Source organism: Manis javanica, chromosome 16 (genome assembly GCF_040802235.1).
Source record: "Manis javanica isolate MJ-LG chromosome 16, MJ_LKY, whole genome shotgun sequence".
Taxonomy (NCBI): Eukaryota; Metazoa; Chordata; class Mammalia; order Pholidota; family Manidae; genus Manis; species Manis javanica.
This window is the reverse complement of record NC_133171.1, coordinates 69,232,595-69,253,173: the sequence shown is the minus strand read 5'-3', so window position 1 is coordinate 69,253,173 and position 20,579 is coordinate 69,232,595. Positions and strand designations below refer to the sequence as shown.

Sequence of the window (20,579 nt, the reverse complement as noted above, 5' to 3'; positions counted from 1 at the left end):
AGAATTTATAAACAACTCCAATGGAAAAGGCCAAATGATATGCACGGGCAATCTTCAAAAGAGGGCACCCACAGGCCTCGAAACAAGATTAGATGTTGCTCCCTCTTAGTAACCAATGTCATGGAAACAAAAAGGAACGAACCCTTTACACTCAGTAGATTGGCAAAATGAAAAAAAAAAATCTGAGAATGCCAAGCCCTGCTAAGGCACTGGCATTTGGAGGCTGCGATGCCACCATCTACTAATGGGATAGGATTGCTGGGCCAGAGGGTTTGAACATTCCCCAGCTTCAGGCTACATTCTTCATAACAGGGAAAAGTTGGAAGAAAGCCTCAATGCCCAGGTATGGGATCTAGCAAGGGACAGATGTTTTGCTAAGAATATATTGCATACTGAAGGGCTTGATTTAAAAAATTTTCTATACTAATTTTTGTATGACTCAAACTTTGCTAATTAAAAAGTTAGCTTGGTGAGGATTATGGGGAAAAGGCACTTGCTTACAGCTGTTGTGACTGTTTTTTGTTATTGCCCCTTTCAAGGGCAAATTTTAAATGTCACTGTCATGACCATTCTTTGTAACCCCTTGAATGGAAATGTAGAAATTTGATAACAATGTATTTTGGCAAGAGTGTTGGGAAACAGGCAGTCGCTGACATTGCAGGTGTGGGAATACAGATTGAGGGCACTTCAGTGGCGTTACTGTTGGCCAATATTTAACAAAATTGTAAATTCCCTTTGATCTATAACAACTTCCTCTACGTATTTATTCTAAGAAAATAAATAATGGCAGAGCAAAGGTTATTTCCGTTAAAGTTCATCATAGCAATCCCAGCAGTTTGTATTATTAATAATAAAAGAAACAACCTAAAACTAACACTATCTAGATTAGTAACACCAGACTAACAGCGTCTAACACTATCTACGGGGTTCTAATTTATGGTAAAACCGCAGCCACCAAAGTGATGCCGTTGAAGTTTTTAATGATGTGAAAACTCTTGCAAAATATTAAACTAAAAAAAGGTAGTTTACAAAACAGTACGCAGAGAACCCCCCAACAATACTCTGTGCACTTGTAGCAAAGACGCCAAAATGTTAATAACAGAAGTTACTTCTGGATGGATATGGATAAATGACTTCTAATTCTTCTAGGATATCTATCTATCTATCTATCTAATCTATCTAATCTATCTAATCTATCTATCTATCTATCTATCTAATCTATCATCTATCTATCTATCTATCTATCTATCTATCTATCTATCATCTATCTATCTATCTATCTATCTAATGTATCATCTATCTATCTATCTATCTATCTATCTATCTATCTATCTATCTATCTATCTATCTATCTAGATATTTCCTAAAATTGTGTGTGTATTTTTTATTTTAATAGGAGAGGCCGTCCTTTCCGGAAGAATGTACTCAGGCTGTCTGAAGGCCCACGCCAGAAGGCAGGGAGCTAAGGACTACCTGCAGCGTGCCTTTGGAGCCTTGGAGCCTTCAATGAGCCCAGAATCTGGAAAAGAGTGAGGACCTGTGTTCACCACTAACTGCGCCACGTCAGGCTGGGTGACTGGGGCAGCTGCTCAACCTCTCTGAATCCGGCTCCGCCCCGGTGGAAAGAACACAACCACCTGGGCTGTCTCGCTCCCCGCCGCCTCGGGAAGGTCGGCGGGACGGCGTCGGCCAGCGCCGAATCCAGCAGAGCCCCCCGCGCCCGGCGTCCCGCGGGGCCGGCTCTGGCCTCCGCCCGGCCACAGGCGCAGCGAAGAGAGCTCAGGCAGCCCGGGGAGCCCGGGGAGCTCGGGGCGGAGGGCGGGGCGGGGCTAGGGCGCGCGGGGGTGGGGTGCGGGGGCGGGGCCGGGGCATCCCGGGGGCTGCCGCCGGCGTTGGGGAGCGCGCCGCCGCTTCCGCCGCCCGCCGGGGATTCCCCGGGGCTGGCGCGCGGGGAGGTCCCTGTGCGCGCGGGTACAAGAGGGCGGCGCCGCCCGCCGCGCCACCGGCCGGCAGCTCCAGCCATGCCTCGCGGCCTCCAGCTCCTGCTCCTGAGCTGCGGTAGGCCCGGAACGCCGTCGCCCGCGGCCCCTAGCGCACCCCCGTTGCTCGCGTGCTCACGCCGCTCTCTCTGTCCCTCTTGTAGCCTGCAGCCTGGCGCCCGCGACGCGGGAGGTGGAGGTGACTTGTTCGGGGGATGTGGAGTTGCCCTGCCCCGCCTCCTGGGACCCGCAGGTCTCCTACACGGTCTCCTGGGCCAAGGTAAGCGCGGCGGGGCCCGCGGGCGGGGGTTTCGCCGGCTCAGGTGGTGGCAGCGGGAATCGCCTCCCTTTGGCTAGCCACCCTCGGGGGGCCTGGAGTCGGGGGGCGTCTACCGCACATGAACTGGGAGTACGCAGTCTTCCGACAGCCTCCCGACCCTCGCCTCAACCCCGTAGGCATCCGGATACAAGGCCGACAGATTTTGTTCCCCTCGGACCTCAGTCCTCTCCCAATCCCTAAAGGTAGCCTGAGATAAATGGTGCTAATAATACGTTTTGCAAGCGCGAACTGCTTTTTTGGATTAATTCTGGAGGCCACCTGTGGTTGTGGCCAGCAGGCCACACAGGAAGCAGGGAGAGCTGCACGCTGGACAGGAAAATGTCCCCGGACTGCGAATTTCTGGTGGTGTGTAGCTGCGATGTCCATACATTTTTGGGAGTGGACAGTTTGAGGAGTGAAAGAGGCGTTTTAGGCTTGTTTCATAGGTGGTCGTTACCTGTCAGTCATCCTCTTTCTGGGTTATCCTCCCAGGGCCCCCTCCTTTACTCTTGGCTGCTCTGCCCTCCGGCAGTCCTGAGAGGTCCAGCAAGAAGGGCTTCTGGGAGGGTGAGAGAGGCGTCCACGCCTGTGAGAAAACTGTCGCCGTCCCTGTTGTAAGAGGATCGAGTTGCACGGAAGCTTTTTAAAGGCTTCCTCTCAACTGGAACATTTTCAGGTTCTAAGACTGCGCTTCTGGGGGCATTGCAAAGCCAAGCAGCCACTGTTGTCTGCCACTGCCCTTCGCTCACCTCCTTTAATGAGCCCTTAGGTACACTGAGTACGGTTCTGCTGCCTTGGAGCACTCACTGTATGGTGTCTGAAAGGAGCTTTGTTATTGTTCCTACTTCATTTCCATTTTATTCAGTATGGAATGAGGGAACACAACGATCCCAACATTGTTCTCATACTAAAAACAATAGTATTTAAACCAAAATATTGTAAAACAATATTTGAGTACTCTCAGTATGCCAAGCTCTGCGGTAAATACTTACATACATGATCTGTTTCAGTCCTTCCAGGGGACCCAAGAGATCAGTAGTCCTGCTATGCCTATTTTACAGATGAGGAGACTGAGATTTAGGGAGGGGAAATGACCTTATCACTGTTACACAGAGGGCTAAATGGTGGAGTTGGTGTTTGAACCAAGCAGTCTGACTCCACAGCCTGAGTTCTTTCTTAGAGGTCTACCTTGATATCTCTGTTTTCTACCTCAGTTGCTTAAAATAGAGAAAATAAAGGTGTCCTTGGGCTAGCCAGACAGGGAGTTAGTTGTTTTAAAAGGGGAAAACATGAAATCACTGTTCCTTCCAGAGTGACTTAAAAAAGAAAACAACATTAATATCCCAAGAGGAGTAATTAAAAAGTGGTCATGAAATAAGTAGATGAAATTTCAGACTGTAAACTTCATACAGTTGTCAAGTTAAATCTTGCACAAGGTTGTTTGGAGTGATGCAGTTAGCCATAGCAATTAGCCTTTGGCCTCTCCTTGGATGTCAGCTGGTGATGTAACTCTATAATGTATGTGCTTGTTTACTGAACATGGTTCTTGCATGATATACCCTGAAGGTCTCTCAAAACTCTGTTTGAAAAAAGAAAAGATAACAGCCTCTGTGGCATTCTCTTTTTGCTGCTGGTCCATGGAATAGGGTCACTGAACAATCACACCAGTTATTTTTTTTTAAGAAGTAATCTATGATTGAATAGTGGTGGATCCGAGAGCTGTGCTACGTCAGTAAATGAATCAGATACCTCCGAAGTGATATGCATTGGTTCTTCAAGGATTTCTTAACAGGTCTCAGCATATTTTGTACATATTTGTTTATTTTCCAGCCCAGCAATTATATTTTTGCATTGACTGTACTTGTACAACAAAAATGGATAGAGTGTCCTGGAAATAAGGCCAATGGTGAAATACTGAAATACTTTGTTTTACAGAATATAAGCATCTGGTCATTTTTTACCCACAAAGTTCTTGTAAAATGTTTCAATGAAGCAGAGAGGTAGCTGTAGTATGAGTGTAAGTCTGATAACCACAGCCCACCTAGCTTATGCTGTCTCCCTTCATCACCACTTGTGTGGTTTGTAAGGTTTTGCACAGTTGCGGGCTGTACCCTGGCTAAGAAAGATGAGAGTCCTTTGGAGGGGGGGGATCTCACCATCAACCAGACTGAATCACATGCCTTGTGCATATCACAGTTATGGTTATAATGGCTCACAACATAAAATCCCACTTACCGCCCAGTTCTCTGGCACCACAGGGCATCCTGCCACAGTCCAACTAGCACTGAGTCTTTGTGACACCCGAAGACCCATAGAGACCATGGACCTTTCTTTGGACCTTTTACCAAAATACTCAAAGCAGGCAGCATCCCATTAGTGCTTGTAACATTAGGGTGAGTTGGGAAGAAACAGATTCCATTTTATTTTCTGTGTTTCAAAGGTACAGTGAGAGGGAGCTGGAGGGGGCTGAATATAGACTGCACAGGGGGTCAGAGGTGGGGCCAAGACTGGGCAGAGATAGCCCATTTCCAGTGGACCCAACTCTTTGGACTGACGTCCTCCCAACTGGGAGCTGACACTGGGTCCCTTCCTATATAGTACCTGTTAAAGACAGAGTGGGCGATGGAGAAGAAATAGAAAAGTTGACACAGCAAATCCATCAGGATAGTAGTTAGGTTGAGCTTTCAAAGTGGAGGGTAGATTGCGGTTGTTTGGGTGAGGTATTTTAAGGGAATATGTTAACAATTTGTCTAGCGCTCTTCCATTGACAGTGAGTGTCGCAAACAAGGGCACAGCACACCCTGGTGTCTGCCAGGAGTAAGGACATCCATTGGAGGGCTCTATCTATGCTTCATGCTGAGCATCCTGCACTCACACTCTTTAGTGAAGCTGCACTAGGTTTGGAGGGAGAGGATGACACGGATGAGAGGGTTTGGGCTTGGTGACAGTCACCATTAATATAGTGGGTGTTACTGATCGGGGAGATAGAGTCCCATCTTGTATCACGCTAGGAACACTGACCGCCTATGCTGATGCATAACGAAAGAGGACATAGAGGGTCATCTTTGAGTGACACTGTGGGGGTGAAGACAGAGAAGCGTCACAAGACAAGTGCCCTTGATAGATGTTTTCCAAAGGAAGGGAGAAAGGGGAAGTAAGACTGTAATTTCAGAGAATAGGTCAGACTTGAAGTTTATAATATTAAGAAGAACCCTGGCTGTGGCAGGTCATGGGCTACCCCATGGACAAAAGGAACTGCTGGAGAACAGGTTAATGACTTGCATGAGGCTCCTTCAAAAGTTCAAGGGTAGTCATACGTAGATCTTGCTTGTTCTTGGTTTGTTAAGAAGCTGTTTTCCATGTGTATTGCTTATCTACTCAGCAGAGCTGTATTTTTTGTCTCTGTCATCTTGAGTGATGAGCCATAAAGCAACAGGGTAGTAAGGAGAGTAGAGTGCATTAGTAGGGGCTGCTGAATGGTCTGGGCAGATGTGATCTGTAGGGCCACAAAGTCTGATGGACTCAGGAAGGAGCCAGTGCATGCCATGCCCTGTACTTTCTTGATTCTAGAATGCCCTCTGTTGTGAGATAGATTTAAGAACATGTCTTTAGGAGGAAAAAGGAAACATTCCTACTTTTAATAGGGAAACACTGAAATGTGAAAATGTGTGTGTGTGTTCGTATCAAAGAAAAGTCATACCATCCTCATTGGCACCTACACTACTTGACCCAATTAAATCACTTTTATGGGCTTTACCTTCAAATTGTGAAAGACATGAAGTCAGTCTTCAGATGTCTCTCATATTTATACTTTCATTATTTAGTAAATGCTTCTACATCCCAGATGTGTGCCAAGTCCTGAGCTTCACATTGGCCCTTTCAAGGTCAACATGGGACCTTGCCATATGACCCTTATGAGCAGAGCATGAATAGAGGAATTCACAAGCATTTCTGGGAGCCAGTGGGTGCTAGTGATCTATAAGGGAGAATTATATGGCAGGGGCATAATGTTAGAGGTACAGTTAGAAAGTGGGCTGAGAACACATCGTGAAGCCAAACTGTAACAGCTTGAACTTTATCCTTTCAGCACAGCAGCACACAGTGAAAGTTTTTAAGCAAAGAGGATGACATAATGAAAAATATGTCTAAAGAAAAGCATATTTCTAGTGGTGAAGGGCAGAATATGGTTCATCCTAGAAGATGAGTTTCAGAGGGAGGCTTTATTCATTCACAACAGCGAAACTCCCATCAGGTTAACTCAACTCAGATTGAACACATTTATGGATTTACCTTCCCTTCCCTCTGGGTCACCAGTCCTGTCCATGGGGTCCTACAGAAGAGTGAGCAATGCGGAATGTGGCTGCCTCGGAAGGGCTGTAACCGTGTCTCAGCCAGATGACAGTGGGGGATCTCTGAGATTTTTGAACGATGATGAAACAGTGCGAAGTTCCTAAAATCTTGCAGTTTGAGAGAGGGTGGGGTGGAAGAATGCAGCTGAGAGTTAGATAGAAAAGACCAAAAACTTATTTTCCATGAATAAAAGGGGGAACCTGGATCATGTGAGGCTGTATTATCTTAGTTCAGCACTTGGTTATGTCACTGCACAAAGAGGAGGAAGTTAGGAGAAGGTCAGTGACGTAGGGAGGGTTTTCCGGAGGGCAGGGCTGAAAAGAGATTTATTACCTAGAAAAGTGTTCCTCCGTCTAAAAATGTTTCCATAATCCATTCCTGGCTACTCTTATAATAACCCCAGATTTTCTACCAACAGCCGTAGCTCAAACCAGAGCAAAGTACTTCCCCCTAAGATCCCCTTGCACCCAAAAGCATATGTTTGGTTTTGGTTTTTGCACGGGGGTATTCTTGGGTAAAATTCTGTTGTGTGTGCCATGCAGTACTGGTACAGACTTATAACCCCATGGCTTGTCAGTATCACTTGGTGTTTTTGTGGAGCACCAGCCCATCTACTGTATACCCTTGGTAGTTGTCTAGGATTATGGGTTCAGGTGGGGAAATATTATGGGAAAAGAGGGCTCTACTTGCCGTAAACAATTCATAATCACTGTGGACCAGATTCTCTGGGTCAGTTCTGGAGCGCAAAGGTTCTGAATCAAATCAGACCCCAATGTCTCATTCCCCAAGGGTGGGGAGACATGTGAGCCTGAAGGACCAAGCAGGCCTGGCCCAGAGGCTGCAGCCATGTGGAGGTGGCCACAGTAATTTATGGGGCGGTACAGGTGTCTCTGTCTGCCAAAGACTGTTTCAGTTGTGAAGTGATTTTAATCCAGTCAAAACTAGCTTAAAAAAAAGGGAACATATTGGCTTATGTAATTGAAATGGAAACAAATTAAAAATCAAAATACAGTGCCCATTTCAGTTATGGCTGATGGTGCGGGTGGAATTGTGTCCCACAGAAAGATAAGTCTCAGTCCTATTCTATAGTATTTGTGACTGTGACCTTATTTGGAAATAGGTTCTTTTCCTCCGTAATCAAGTCAAAGTGAGGTCATACTCAGTAGGGTGGGCCCTAATCTCAGTAGGGTGGGCCCTAATCTCATGACTGGTGTCCTTAGAAGAGAAACCACAGACACAGACACAGAGGGAGAGCACCAGGAAGAGGCAGAGATGGGAGTGATGTGTCCGCAAACCAGGGCTTGCTGGCAACACCGGAAACTAGGAGCCAGTAATGGACAGCATTCTTCCCTAGAGCCTTCAGAGAGAACGTGACCCTGCCAGCACTTTGATTTTGTACTTCTGGCCTCCAGAACTGTGGGAAAACACATTTCTGTTGTTCTAAGCCACTCAGTTTGTGGTGCTTTGTTCTGGGAGCCCTAGCAAGTGAATACAGCTGGATTTAGAGGTTCATGAAGATACCCTGGGCTTGGTATCTTGTAGTCTGTCTTTGAGCTCTTCCTTTCTTCTTGTTGGTTTTTTTATCAGCCTCCACATGGCAGTAAGACAGTGCCTGATAACTGCAGACTTGTATAACCTCCAAGGGTCAAGTGCAAAGGAAAAGACTGTGTCCCTCTTCTAATATCTCAACAAACGTTGGATGATATTTAATTGGCTTTGATTGGGTCCTATGCCCATCAGAACTGCTCTTTCTGGTCACGGATGTCTGAGGTAGGGCTGGAGTCACTTGTGCCTCCTTTAGAACCAGATGTCATGCCATCTGGACATGAACTCAGAGCACATAAGGGTGCTCCTTTCAGATCTAGCAAGACCCATAAAATGCTAGTTGAAGGAGGGGTGGGCATGAATAACACGTGGTCTCATGTTGCCTTCACATCCCAGTTCTAAAAGGCTTTGTCCCAGTATTATGATGATCTTTAGAAAATTCACGGTGTTGTGGATATTTTGGAGACAGTGTAGGCAGAAAAGTAATTTCTCTCCAGAGCAGAGATTGGGATTTCTACAACTTTGCCAGACAGGAGACAAAAAGCCTCAGCAGTAGGGAATGACTGATGGGTGGGTGAATGGAAAACTTTCAGACATAGCAATTCCTATTATCAACATCACCAATTTTAAAGCACTTGTATGTGTTTTCTCCTTAAATACTTAAAATAACTCCATGAAGTAGGTAAGGTAGTCACAGATGAGGAGATATACTCGAAGCTGAAGTGATTTTCCAAAGATGCCTTGCTAACTGATGGATAAGGTGGGACTTGACATCAGCCTTTTTGATTCCAGATCTAGTACCCATCTAACTCGCTCAGTGTTTCTAAAGTTCACTCATTCATTCAGCAAATACTTTCTGAGTTCCAGTGATCAGGGAACTATTGAGAATGCTGAATGAAACCCTGGCTGTGCAAAAAAGGGAGTAGTAACATTTTTAAGGCTTTCTGTGTAACTGACAGACACTGAGCTGTACTGTGCACAAACCCCATCACAGGTATCTTCACACCAACGTTGTGAGATATACTTACCCCCATCTCAGTGCGACAGACAAAGCCTGAGACCGTGCAGCTGGCAGAAGGCAGAAGTAGCCGTGGTAGGGCTGGGATTTGGTTCTGGGACTGTCCAGCACCAAAGCCTGTGCTCTTAATTATGTTGCCTCTGCCATACTCATAACTCTGTTAACAGCCATAAATCCAACTTTGTCTGTTAGACCTAGTAAATTTCAAAGTGGAAAATCATTTCTCCAATAAAACTATACTTAGAAAAAAACGATGTTAATGCTCATACGTTCTACCCTCATTATGACATCAACCTCTGAGCCAAACTATTTTGCACATTATAAAGAGCTCTTTTTATGATGAATGGGGATTATATTGGCACTTTAATTGAGTTAGAAACCAAGGTACGTGAAAGTGAGTGCACGACAAATGTAATACAAAAAAGCTGTTCAGTGTGATCGGAATATTTCAGTTTAATTTAACACCACCTTTAAATGCTTAAAGTCCATACCTTTAAATGTGTTTAATTAAATTCTTGGATTAAATATTTTGATGTGTATATCTGTACATACATTTTGTCCTGCAAAAAAAACTCTTCCTTTTCTTCTAATTAGTTCCCTGTCACATTCTGAACAGATCTCATGTATGATAAATTTGGATTTCAAGTTCATGATCAAAATTCTTGTTTGCATATAGGAATGGAACTGTCATCCTCTTATGTTCTAATATCACTATCTGGAAGGTTAGCATATATTTGGGTAAATTTATGTAAACTTAAAAAAATCACTGTCCACAGCAGAGAAATATTTGACCAAAATAATTGGTTCCGTTTCTGCCATATTTAATTATTAATTTGATTTCTTTCATTCTAATTCAAATTTGTGCATCATTTAAAAGAAGAAGGTATTTAATTCACATGCCCTTAAAATAAGTACTTGTATTTGCTTGATCTAGTATTCATCAAATTGGAGAGTTTATTTTAATTTAGGGCTTGTGGTTTCCTTAAGGTCAAATCCATTTTAGAGAAGGAGTATGTTATTTAAATTACTTAGTCAAATTAGGGACCTTGAGAAAAACCAGGAAGTCCCTAGGCTTTCTGGAAATGAGATGTCCTACATTCTACCCTTTTCTAATTCAATCAAAAAGATAGGATTGTCAGCATAAGAGTTAATGCATGGAATTTGGATTTTTCAAACATAATTGGGACAAATGTTTTGGAGAATTAATTTGCCCAAATCGTGTTGTGGTTTAGCATACTACAATATTAGCATTGTAAAGTGTGCGTTAAATAGTTCCCGTCAATTATGCTTGGCTGTGAATGAATCCAAGGGTGCCTTTTGTTATAAATTACTATTTCCTAAAATGCTTTTGCAGAGAGGCAGTGAAACACTTTCAGATTTGGAACGTTCAAAGAACCACTCTTGCTAGTGGTTGATTTTGAGCCAGCACAAATGCTTATGAGGACTCATAAAACAAAGCAAAGTTGAGGCTGGCTCAGTTGCTGTTCCTCCATTTTCCTCCCACTGGAATCCCCCTTTGGTGCTTGAACACGCTTGCTTCTGCCGCATCTGACTCACCAGATACCTCAGTGTGACAGCTGCTTGCCCACCAAGTTGAAGATAATGATTTGGACGTTTAACTAGAGAGTCTCTTGGCATTGCTAGTGCCCACTCCTCCCATTCTGAGCATGCAACATTAACATAAAAACTACATCTATTTTTGCAGCTGTAGATAAATCCTGGATTCCCCAGATGGGATCACATGAGAAGGTATATCTTAAAATGGCAAAAAGAAGCAGAAGAGGCATTATATATACCTACAGCTTGAAGCTAGAGGGAGTTTATATTTCCAGGTGCCTTGCATGAATTTACAGAAGGTTCCTTTCCCTGTAGTTAGTCATCAGGCAAAGAGAGCTGTTCATTACTTTAGCAAGAATTCCCAAGTTAAGCCAAGTAGCTCTCAGTTCTGTTGGTCTTTCCGGAAGACCCAGGAAGGGGCCTTTGGAGGATGACCCCATAAGAATTGAGATATTTTGCCATGATCGCACTGGCAGCTGTGGTGGTTTAGTCAATCAGTTCTGCAGGTCGTTTTGGAATTCTTTGCTTCACCTATGTGTGATGCTGCTCTCTGTCCTCAGGGTCTTGCCCTGTCTTTGGCCATTGAAAATAACTAGAGACCTTTTATAAGAATTAACTGGAGGCTTTGCCAGAGGTCCATGGAAATCTGGCCACCCAGCCACTGCCAGCCACTGGTCACCTGCACATGCGTGCTCCAGCAGTTCCCAGCAGCCAGCAGGTCAGCGGAACCATCCTTATGGAATAAGCTTGATTGTTTATATATCCTCCAGCCCCAGAACTATTCACAGTTTTGATACTGACGTTCACCCAGACTTTTCTGAATTTAGGGAAGCGTCACTGTGTGGGAGGGGAGGCCCCCAAGGAGAAAACCAGAGATAATCGCAAAACAATTCTTGCAGCCAGGTTTCCTTCTTTTCAGATGCAGGGATTTAGCAAAGCAGAGAGAAAGCTGAGTGGGACACATTTGGAGGTTAATTCAGAAAAGAAAAGTAGGACGAGACACCATCATGGAGACTGCGGAGACTAAGCTGAATTGATTAGTTCAAACTGGCCTTGGGGGGTTGGGGGGCATCTTGGAATAGATCAGCCCTGGTGGGTCCCAGGCACCTGACCTGTCAAAAGTTCTGGGTGGGAGGAGCACCTGATGGCACTGCAGTTTGCCCTTTAATTAGGCTTGAAAAGGGAGAAATTGGGCTAAATTAGATGTTCTCTAAGTTAAGTGATGTCTTTAGTTTCTTCTAAGGTTTCTTGACCACAAATCTTTTTTTTTTTGCTTTATTTTTGAACACTTAAAGCCACCCCCTCTGTAGATCCTTGATTATTTAGGAAGGAACATTTCAACACAAGGAGACTGTCAAGAAATGGGATTTATGTTCATAGACTGGTCCTGAGAAAAGCCATTAGTCTTAGCCCTGTGTGCTGGGAGTGAGGGGAGCAGGGCTTCTTGCAGGAACCGTAAATCTGCCACCAGATGTCTCTGCAGCCCACTCCACAGGAATACTAACGGGAAGCGGAGGCTGGGGAAGCAGGAGCTGAGCCGGCTGCTGACCTTATGGTGTATTCCCCACTTCATAAATTAGGCAGAAGCCACTGAGGGTGTCTGTTTCCCTAATTCCTTGGTTATTTATTTCCCTACACTGATTCCCATTTGAAAAGTGGGAGAGGAGTCGTAGGGTGCTCCCAGAACAGGAGCTTAAACACCAGCAGTGCACCACCAGGAGCTGTGAACCTGCTCATCCCTGAAGTGGCTCTTTCGTGCTGTTACAGTGCTGGGGATGGGTGAGGAAGCCACAGGATCCCAGGGTCCCTGATGGTCCCCAGCCACTCAGCAAACGGCTGGGGGCTGCCCATGAGTGCTGGAAACAGTGACTCATTTTACTCTGTACAATTTTAGAAGATTGAAAACATTTTAGTGGAGGGTTAATGGGCAAGTTAATTAGACAAATTAAAAAATATATTTGGGGAAAAAGAGAATTGGTGTGAGTGCAGTGTGGGCCTAATCTTTGGAGTCAGAGATGATGGGAAGACCCCACCAATTTGGTAAAAAGGATCGCTCCAGAAAGGAAATGAGCCAGGTTAGTTTGGCATCCTCCCCATTCAATCTGGTCTGCCCCACGTACAATGATGTAAGCTGTGACTGTCCATCCAGGTGCATGTTGGTGTGACTTCCAAATGATCTGACACAGGAAATCTCCACACGCCCCACTGCCAGCTGTCTTCCTGCCTCGGTAGAGAGAGAAAGTGGTACCTCCTGCTGTGTGTGGGGTGACCACAGGGATACACCACCCCTGAAGATCAGGGGCCTGTTTACAAGAGACGTTGCTTGTCTGCATTCTGGGTTTCTCACTGAATTGTCTGGCAATGATTTAATAGATTTAGAAACTTTTCCAAGTAAGAGGCAGGGATACAAAAATCAGTATCAGTCAATGGGTGATCGTTTCTGAAGAAAAGAAGAGAACACTGAATAGAGAACAACCAGCAACGAAATGTGATTTGCGCCCCTGATCACGTGACCACTGCCGGCATCATCGTGACCAGCAGCACCGTTTTCTTTATGCAGAGCAGAAGCTGGGATGCAAAGAGTCATGAATGCAGCCCTGCTCTTACTCCAAAAAAGATGGAGCTTTAAAGAATTTTCGTAGATTCTTTCCTCCTCCACCAAAGGTCTCACCTAACACACAGTATCTTGTTTTACAAAAAAAAGATGGGTTTTATGGAAGCAAGTGGTAGAACCTTGACACGGAGGCCCCGTGTCTGCGGTCCTGTCAGTAGGTCATGATGGGATGTGATGCTTTTTTAACAGCTTACAGAGTCCGGTGAAGAGAGGATCAAAGTGCGCCAGCAAGGCGGGCGCTATCCCCAGAAAGAGCACAGGCGCTCTGTAGAGGCTGCTGCTGAGATGCTGTATTCCCTGAAGATCCAGAACGCTACTAGCTGCAGCTCAGGGATGTACAGGTGCACTCTGGAGGGGCCCGGAGGGTGGAGGAACCCAAGTGGCACGGTGATCTTGAAAGTGACAGGTGAGGTGATGGGCTGCCCTGTTTTCTTCTTTCGAAATGCGTGCGCACTCTCTATAGGTCCTAAAATCAGTCCTCTCAATCAGAGTCTAACTCAGAAGTTTTGGATCACATCTGTGGCTAAAAGCTAAAATCTGCTGTCAAAACTTTTTCTGCTTTTTTCTTTTCTTTCCTTCTCTTTAAATAAGGACAGATGTACCCCAACCTCCCTTGGGCTGATGCCACATATACCCAAACAACTGACTTGGCTGTTGTTTATTCACATAAGAGTCCACTGGAACAAATGGCAAGCATCCAAGAATAAGAGAAACTGTATGGTCAGAATACATCATATGATTGTATAATAATCTGCTTACCTGGGACTTTCTGACCTGGCCTCAGGGAGCTGCTTCCTATTTCCACCTTTTTCACATGAGAACACCATTCCCCTCCCACTTTGCAGTGACCGAATTTCCCAGCATCTCCACTCAGGCCAAAGAGAAAGGGAACATCGAGAAAATAATGTTCCAGTGGCAGAAGTAATACCAAGGTTTGAGCCTTAAGACCAGAATTATCTCCTTAGATGTTTTCCTTAACTTTTGTTTAATGTGGCTTCAAATATGCCTGACATTTGACTTTTGCCCAACTCTTATTAGTAGCTGAGGCTTAAAGTGGCAAACATGTTGTCGTGGAGTCCCTCATTTTGTACAATAGCTGCTTTCTCCTTCTTTTGGGTATTTCAAAGGAATCTGACTGTAATATTCCAATACTCACAAAAACATAGTCACTGTGTAGGGGTCGGTGTTTGGATTTGGTTCACTGTTACACCCACACATACACACACACCTTACACCTTTCTCAGTCTCTGGCCTTTTATACTGCTTTGTCTGTCTTCACTGCATTTACTGCACCTGTTTTGTTCTCTGCTGTATCCTGGTACACAGTAGGCCCTCAATGAATATGATTCACAGGATGAGAAATGACAGCAGCCTTGCAGGGAAGAACAGAGAGAGCATATGGTGAGCAGAGAGGAAATGAACAGAGAAGGGCTGATTTTCTTTCTTTGCAAGACAATGTTGTCCACATTGTATGGTCAGAGTCTAGAGTCATTTGAATCTGGTTCAATTGTTAGCCATGCTACTTGTTAGCGTGTTACTTTGGGCATATCTCTGATGAACTTGAAATGTCTGTTCTCTCATGTCTTAAATGGGGATCATGGTATCTACACTGTAGGCTTGTGGTGAAGGCTCAAAGAGATAGCACACTGAGAGGCCTCGTGCCCTGCCTGGGATAGGCCGAGCGCTGCATAGAGGCTGGCAACCATTAGGACAGCAGCTCTCAGCCCTTCTTTCCCTGAGTCGCAAACCCCTGTGAGAAGCCATCCATCCCTACACTCTTGCATGAAATTGTGGATCCAGTTTCAGAGATCACTTGTGCTCTTGAGGCCCACTGATGCCCCAAGGGAGGAACCCCCTCTGGTCACCTGCACAAAACCCTCTCCTGCCAGGCGGCCTTCCAAGCAGACTCAGCAACCTCGCTTCCCCGAACAGCATGTTGATGCCGAGTGGAGAGAGGCCGTCCCTGCCAGGTCCCTTCATGGGCTGATGGCGTTGCTCTTCCTGCCCTTGCTGCCTAGGTGCTGCAGCCCCAGCCTTCAGCAGCCCCATAGGGAGCTGCTCTGTGCCCACATTGGCTGCTGGCCTTGGAGGAGGGACTGGAATGATTGTACAGAATGTGTCGGCTTCCTTGGTAGTAGGGTGGCTCCCTTGCCTCGCTTTATTGTCTCCAGGCCTCCTGAGTGGGGGAACCAAGCCTTCTGCACAGTACCGTGGAATTTAGACAATGTGCAGGTTAGCAAATGGTGGCGTATCTGCTGTGAAGACAAAATAAAGCCAGGGAACACCTGGCATTTGCAGTGGAGGCATCAGGGCCCCCGGCTTAGTGTGGACCAGACGCCTGGCTCTGCCATCTGCCTTCATCTCTCAGCCTCTCTGAGCCTCGATCCCTTCACATGTAAATGCGACCCTCAGCCCTCCTCTGAAGGTCCGCTGAGATGCTGTGTGTCCGCCCGTTGCGGAGCTGAGCACAGAGTGGGAGTGTGTGCTGGCCGCTGCCCCTGCTGTCACCCCATCATTTCCATCGTGTTTCCTGATGGCACAGGCCTGGAGGGAGAGGCAAGTCAGGCTTTGAAAAGCTGGAGCAAAGCGTCCTTAGCCTTTTGTCATGGTAGAAAAGTCCTGTTAAATGGCTTCACATTTTACTTACATTTTCTTTAAGGATGCCCTAAGGAGCGCAGAGAGGACACTTTTAAGAAATACAGAGCTGAGATCGTACTGCTGTTGGCTCTGGTCGTTTTCTACTCGACACTCATCATTTTCACTTGTGTAAGTATCTTTTACAAACCTCTGTTATTATTGAAAGATCACCTGGGGCACCAACCCGAATATGTTTTGCCGATAGTCTGAACCATTTGATAATGGGGAGAGATGTTAGTCTCTGGACTCTGGACGGGTTGAGGGCCCTGGCCTGCGAGAATCATTACAGGAAGCCCCCAGCTTCTTTCTCAACTTGTGGCACTGTGCCGAGCCCTGTGGAGAGAAAACAGTAAGAGATGTGGAGGAAGTGTGAGATGCCAGGGCATCCTAGCAGGGCACCAGAGGGCCTCATAGTTACAGTGGTAGAAAGTGTAGCACTCACTGCCCACCACCTGGGCAAAGGCACCTTTTTCAAGTAGACAGGTGAGCAAGGCCAGTCACCCAGGGTAGGTCAGTCTCCTGACCTGCCCTTGAGCTGTTTCCTCTGAGGGCTTCTCCCCTTGTATTTTTGGATTTCCACCTACTGCTTGAGAATTAACCCTGAGAAGCCAGAGCAGGGGGTGCACACGGAGTGTCCTGGCATGGAGGATGACTGGCCAGGGTGTGGGCGTCCCTGACATGCCTTTGAACTATTGGGAGCTGAGTCAAGCCTAAAGACCTGGAGCCCCTCTCTGGATGGCTGCTCACCTGGGTTGCCCCAGGTTATGGGGGAGCAGGGCCAGCTCTGGGCCTCACCCACTAGGAAGTGATTGATCCTGTGTGTCTCCATACCACCAGGAAGTGCTGGCTACTTAGGGACGGGACAGGTCTCACTCAGGAGCTACTCCAGTGCTGGTTCCTTTCACTCACTGTGCCCCTCTCTCTACATACTCGCCTTTCTGGCCATGTTCTCATCTCTCTCATTACTATATTAAACATAAGTCAATCAAAAGACCCAAATGAGTACCTACTGTATACAAGTTATTAAACTAGGCATTGTAGGGGATATAAAAAAGTATAAGACATGATTCCTGCCCTCAAGGACCTTACAATTGGGTTGTTAGGGTTATTTGCACATAAGTTAATTAGAATCACTGGTAAGTCATTAAAAAATGACTGACTTTAGTTTCTTGTCGGCAAATGTCTGTTTTCTGTGGGCACTGATTTTCTACCCAGCTAACTAACAGTAGGGGCTTGAAATGGCTCCAGTCTGTAATCAGCGCATCTCAGTCACAGTTTGGAGACAGCAGTGAGAGAGTCTGAGCTCACCGTAGTGTGCGTGAGCTAACCAGTGTCATGAGGCCTTCCAGTGAGCTCTCCAGCCAGTTCTTAGTGAAGGGAGTTTAAATCAAGGTTGACAACCGATCTGGTTTTCCAATTATTCACTTCTCAACTTACCTCTTTTATTTTATATTTCAGAAGTTTGCACGACAGCAGAGTATTTTTCCAGATTTTTCTAAACCTGCCATGGAACGAGCTTTTCTTCCAGTCACCTCCCCACATAAGCAGTTGGAGCCAGTGGCTCTCCACAAGACAGAGATGGTATGAGCAGCATCTCTGCAGGTTGTTCCTTCCAGAGTCGAGGGCTTAGTGATATGCCACTGGACAAGGAAAGAATGAGCCCCACACTGAAGAGGACATCCTTCCTGTGACATCCTTCACCTGACGGAAACATCTGAGAGTGAATACCACCCCACGCTGTGTGAGCAGGACTTTGAAAACCATAACATGACCACATAGCATGGGGCCACCATGCTTTCCAGGGCTGCCACTTCACAGCTCTCTTCTCAGCATCTTATTCAGCTATCTGGTCAACCTTGCGGAAGTTTTCTCAGTCATGTAAAAGCTTTGGTGAGATGCAGTTGGAAAAGGGTCTTGGAAAATACGAATGCCCAGAGCTGGCCCCATGATAAACCCTTAAGGACAGCTGTCCTCTTCCACATCTGGGAAACATCTTGAATTTGCTGTGTTTTCTTGTACTGGCCCAGATGTTTTATGTGTGGGAGAAATTGACAGGCCAAACTGTGAGACAATGGGAAATATTTAGCAAACAGTTTCCCAGTGCGAAGGCATTGCCGTTAGGAGGAGTATGATGTCTACATAGAAATTATAGGTTGAACTGTTTCTCAGCAGAGTCTTTTCACCAGGGAAAGACAGCCACAAAGAAGCAATAAAGAAGAGTACCATGAAAAAAAAAAAAAAAGAAGAGTACCATGTTTATTTTTATATCTGCATATACCTGTCAAAGAAGGATTCGTGGTATTTCCCCTTTTGAAATCTGTATCTACAGTTAGATATGAAGGCTAACTGACAAGCCACTTGAATATGGAGAGAGACACGTCAGAGAGGGGGACAACAGGCTGAAGACCTATCTAGTGACCCGACCAAATGCCAGGCCAGTTCCACAGCATGGGTCCCCCGCTGTCCGCTACTGAGCTGTATAATCTTGAACGAGATCCTTAACGTTTCTGGTTCTTTAGTTGTGAACCAGAAGGTTGTTGCATGAGATGATTGAAATAACATATGTGGAAATGCTTTGGAAAGTGTAAAGTATACAAATGTGAAACTCCCGTGGGTCATTATCCTTATTATAGTGGTGTTCTGGGCGCAAGAGGACACCTCTCATTTTTCATGTTTTCCATCGCTCCAAACAAAGAAGGCTATGAAGAGGACTTTTCCATAGTCTTCTGCATGAGTCCTTTTGGGGAAGTGGGGAGGCCAGCTTAGAAGTCTGTTCATGAAGCACCAGCCCGAAGTCCTCCAGGACATGGACACACAGGAGCCACTGGGCTGTGGGGAGAAGGGAGTTCACAAAATGTTACGTTGACATGTCGGCAGTTGTTGGGTTTCTCCTGTCAAACTTGGCACTTTCCCTACTTGTTTTCCAAAGAAATTTTAGCCCTTTAGCGGTGTGTACATTGCCTGCTCTAACATTAGAGAGTAAAAGGGATGCCAACATGATTTAGTGTTTTGGATTCTTTGTCACGGCTTGTATGTTATTAAATGTATGCATGTCAATAGGGAGTGTTTCGTTCTTTTTTACATTTAAAGCTTCGCATAAGACTGTGAGATAAGTGCTAGGATATAAACTAGTTTGAGACCCAGAGCCCAAGATGAAGTTCTAGAGATGGAAATTGGCTGAGTCCTTCTGGGAGGGCAGACATTTATGGCAGGTATTATGGAACAGTACCACCTTCTTCCCAAGGATGTCCCCGAATCCCTCCTTGAATTGCCTTGCCACCAGGTAGTACATGACCAGCTTGACCACATGCATGACCACAGGTGGGAGGGATGGAAAGAAAGAGGGCTTCCCCTTCAGAAGGATGTGTGAAGTCAGCGTCTCTGTACCTGGAATTCATGGGGTTTCACTCTAGCTTCTCAAATAGGCCCACTACCCCCAAAATGATAAGGACAACCTAGTACAAATGATTATAATAGTAACCAAAGCATCATAGGTGAATCCATTTGGGGAACGGATCTGTAAAGATGAATGCCCAAAAATGTCTGTAAAAGCTATAAACTCTTTCAGTGGAATCAACTCCATTCTCAAATACTTTACTGAAAGTGTTGGGAGACCATTTGGCATGGTAATTAAGAGCTCAGGGAGTTCTTAGCTGGCTTCGGAGTCCATCATCATTTAGGAGCTTTACCACTTCGTGGTAGACATACTTCTCTAGGGGGTCTTACCTCTTTAAGCCTCAGTGGGCAAATCTTTAAAATAAGCATAAGAATAGTATTGTATTTTGCCAAATAGGTTTGTTGTGAGGATTAAATGAGAGAATATATCTCATAGCTTAGCCCAGTGTCTGACAAATAAATAGTAAGCCCTTAATTAACGTTGGAACAAGAAAGAAGAAAAAGGCAGCAGAGAAAGTGGCAGTGACCATGAGTGACAAAATGGTTTTGTTGAAAGGAATGAATGGGCATGTGCTTCATGGCCATTAGGATTATAGTACCCAAAACACTAGGAGGGGGCTTCTCTCCATCAGTTTTGGTTGACTTGAGCTAAAAACGATGGAAATTTAAGATCAGGTCGACTCAACATTTCACACCTAGTTTGATATAAGAAGAATGGTGTATGTGTGTGAGAGAGAGAGAGGGGGAGAGAGGGACGGGAAAGGTAAAGGTGAGCAGGGTGGAATTTATCAAGGAGAGTGAACTGGTTTTCTACTGCCTTGACTGAGGTCTCAAGTAATTTTAGAGGAAGGTAGATGATCAAGGGCCATATTCATTGCTGTCCCCACTGCCAGGGAAAGCTTGTTCTCAGGTCTCCTCTGTCCATGGAATTAGATCTACAGTTATAGTAACTTCACATTGGGATGTCCAAGACAGAAATACAGACATAAATATCAGTGCCACATCCTTCCAAAGAAGGCCTGTGGTTTTTGTGTTCATAATAATTCTTAGCAGGTTTCATCAGAGAAATACTGAGCTGCACCCACAGAACCAGGGGAGCGTGATGACTGGCTGGGGTTGCAGGAGAAATCCAACGGTGGCCTGGGGACACAGTCTGCGAGGCTC

At 45.5% G+C, this 20,579-nt stretch overlaps 1 protein-coding gene across 2 annotated transcripts; it reads left to right on the top strand.

Moving 5' to 3' along the window:
• Positions 1-1,883: 1,883 nt before the first annotated feature.
• Positions 1,884-19,019, top strand: CD83 (CD83 molecule). Of its 2 annotated transcripts, none has more exons than XM_017653340.3 (5): positions 1,884-2,058; positions 2,144-2,259; positions 13,572-13,788; positions 16,042-16,148; positions 17,481-19,019. In XM_017653340.3, the coding sequence occupies exons 1-5, from the start codon at positions 2,022-2,024 to the stop codon at positions 17,604-17,606; spliced, it is 603 nt and encodes a 200-aa protein (XP_017508829.1). In that variant the 5' UTR covers positions 1,884-2,021; the 3' UTR covers positions 17,607-19,019. The 2 variants fall into 2 exon arrangements, with proteins under 2 accessions (XP_017508829.1, XP_017508828.1); XM_017653339.3 differs by having other exon boundaries at positions 1,889-2,058; positions 17,478-19,019.
• Positions 19,020-20,579: the final 1,560 nt, after the last annotated feature.

Bases quoted from the DNA above. Each gene is read 5' to 3' on its own strand.
- CD83 (XM_017653339.3), top strand. From the start codon at position 2,022: ATGCCTCGCGGCCTCCAGCTCCTGCTCCTGAGCTGCG. The intron at 13,789-16,041 runs GTGAGGTGATGG...ATTTTCTTTAAG, and splicing joins GGTGATCTTGAAAGTGACAG to GATGCCCTAAGGAGCGCAGA. The intron at 16,149-17,477 runs GTAAGTATCTTT...TTTATATTTCAG, and splicing joins CACTCATCATTTTCACTTGT to AAGTTTGCACGACAGCAGAG.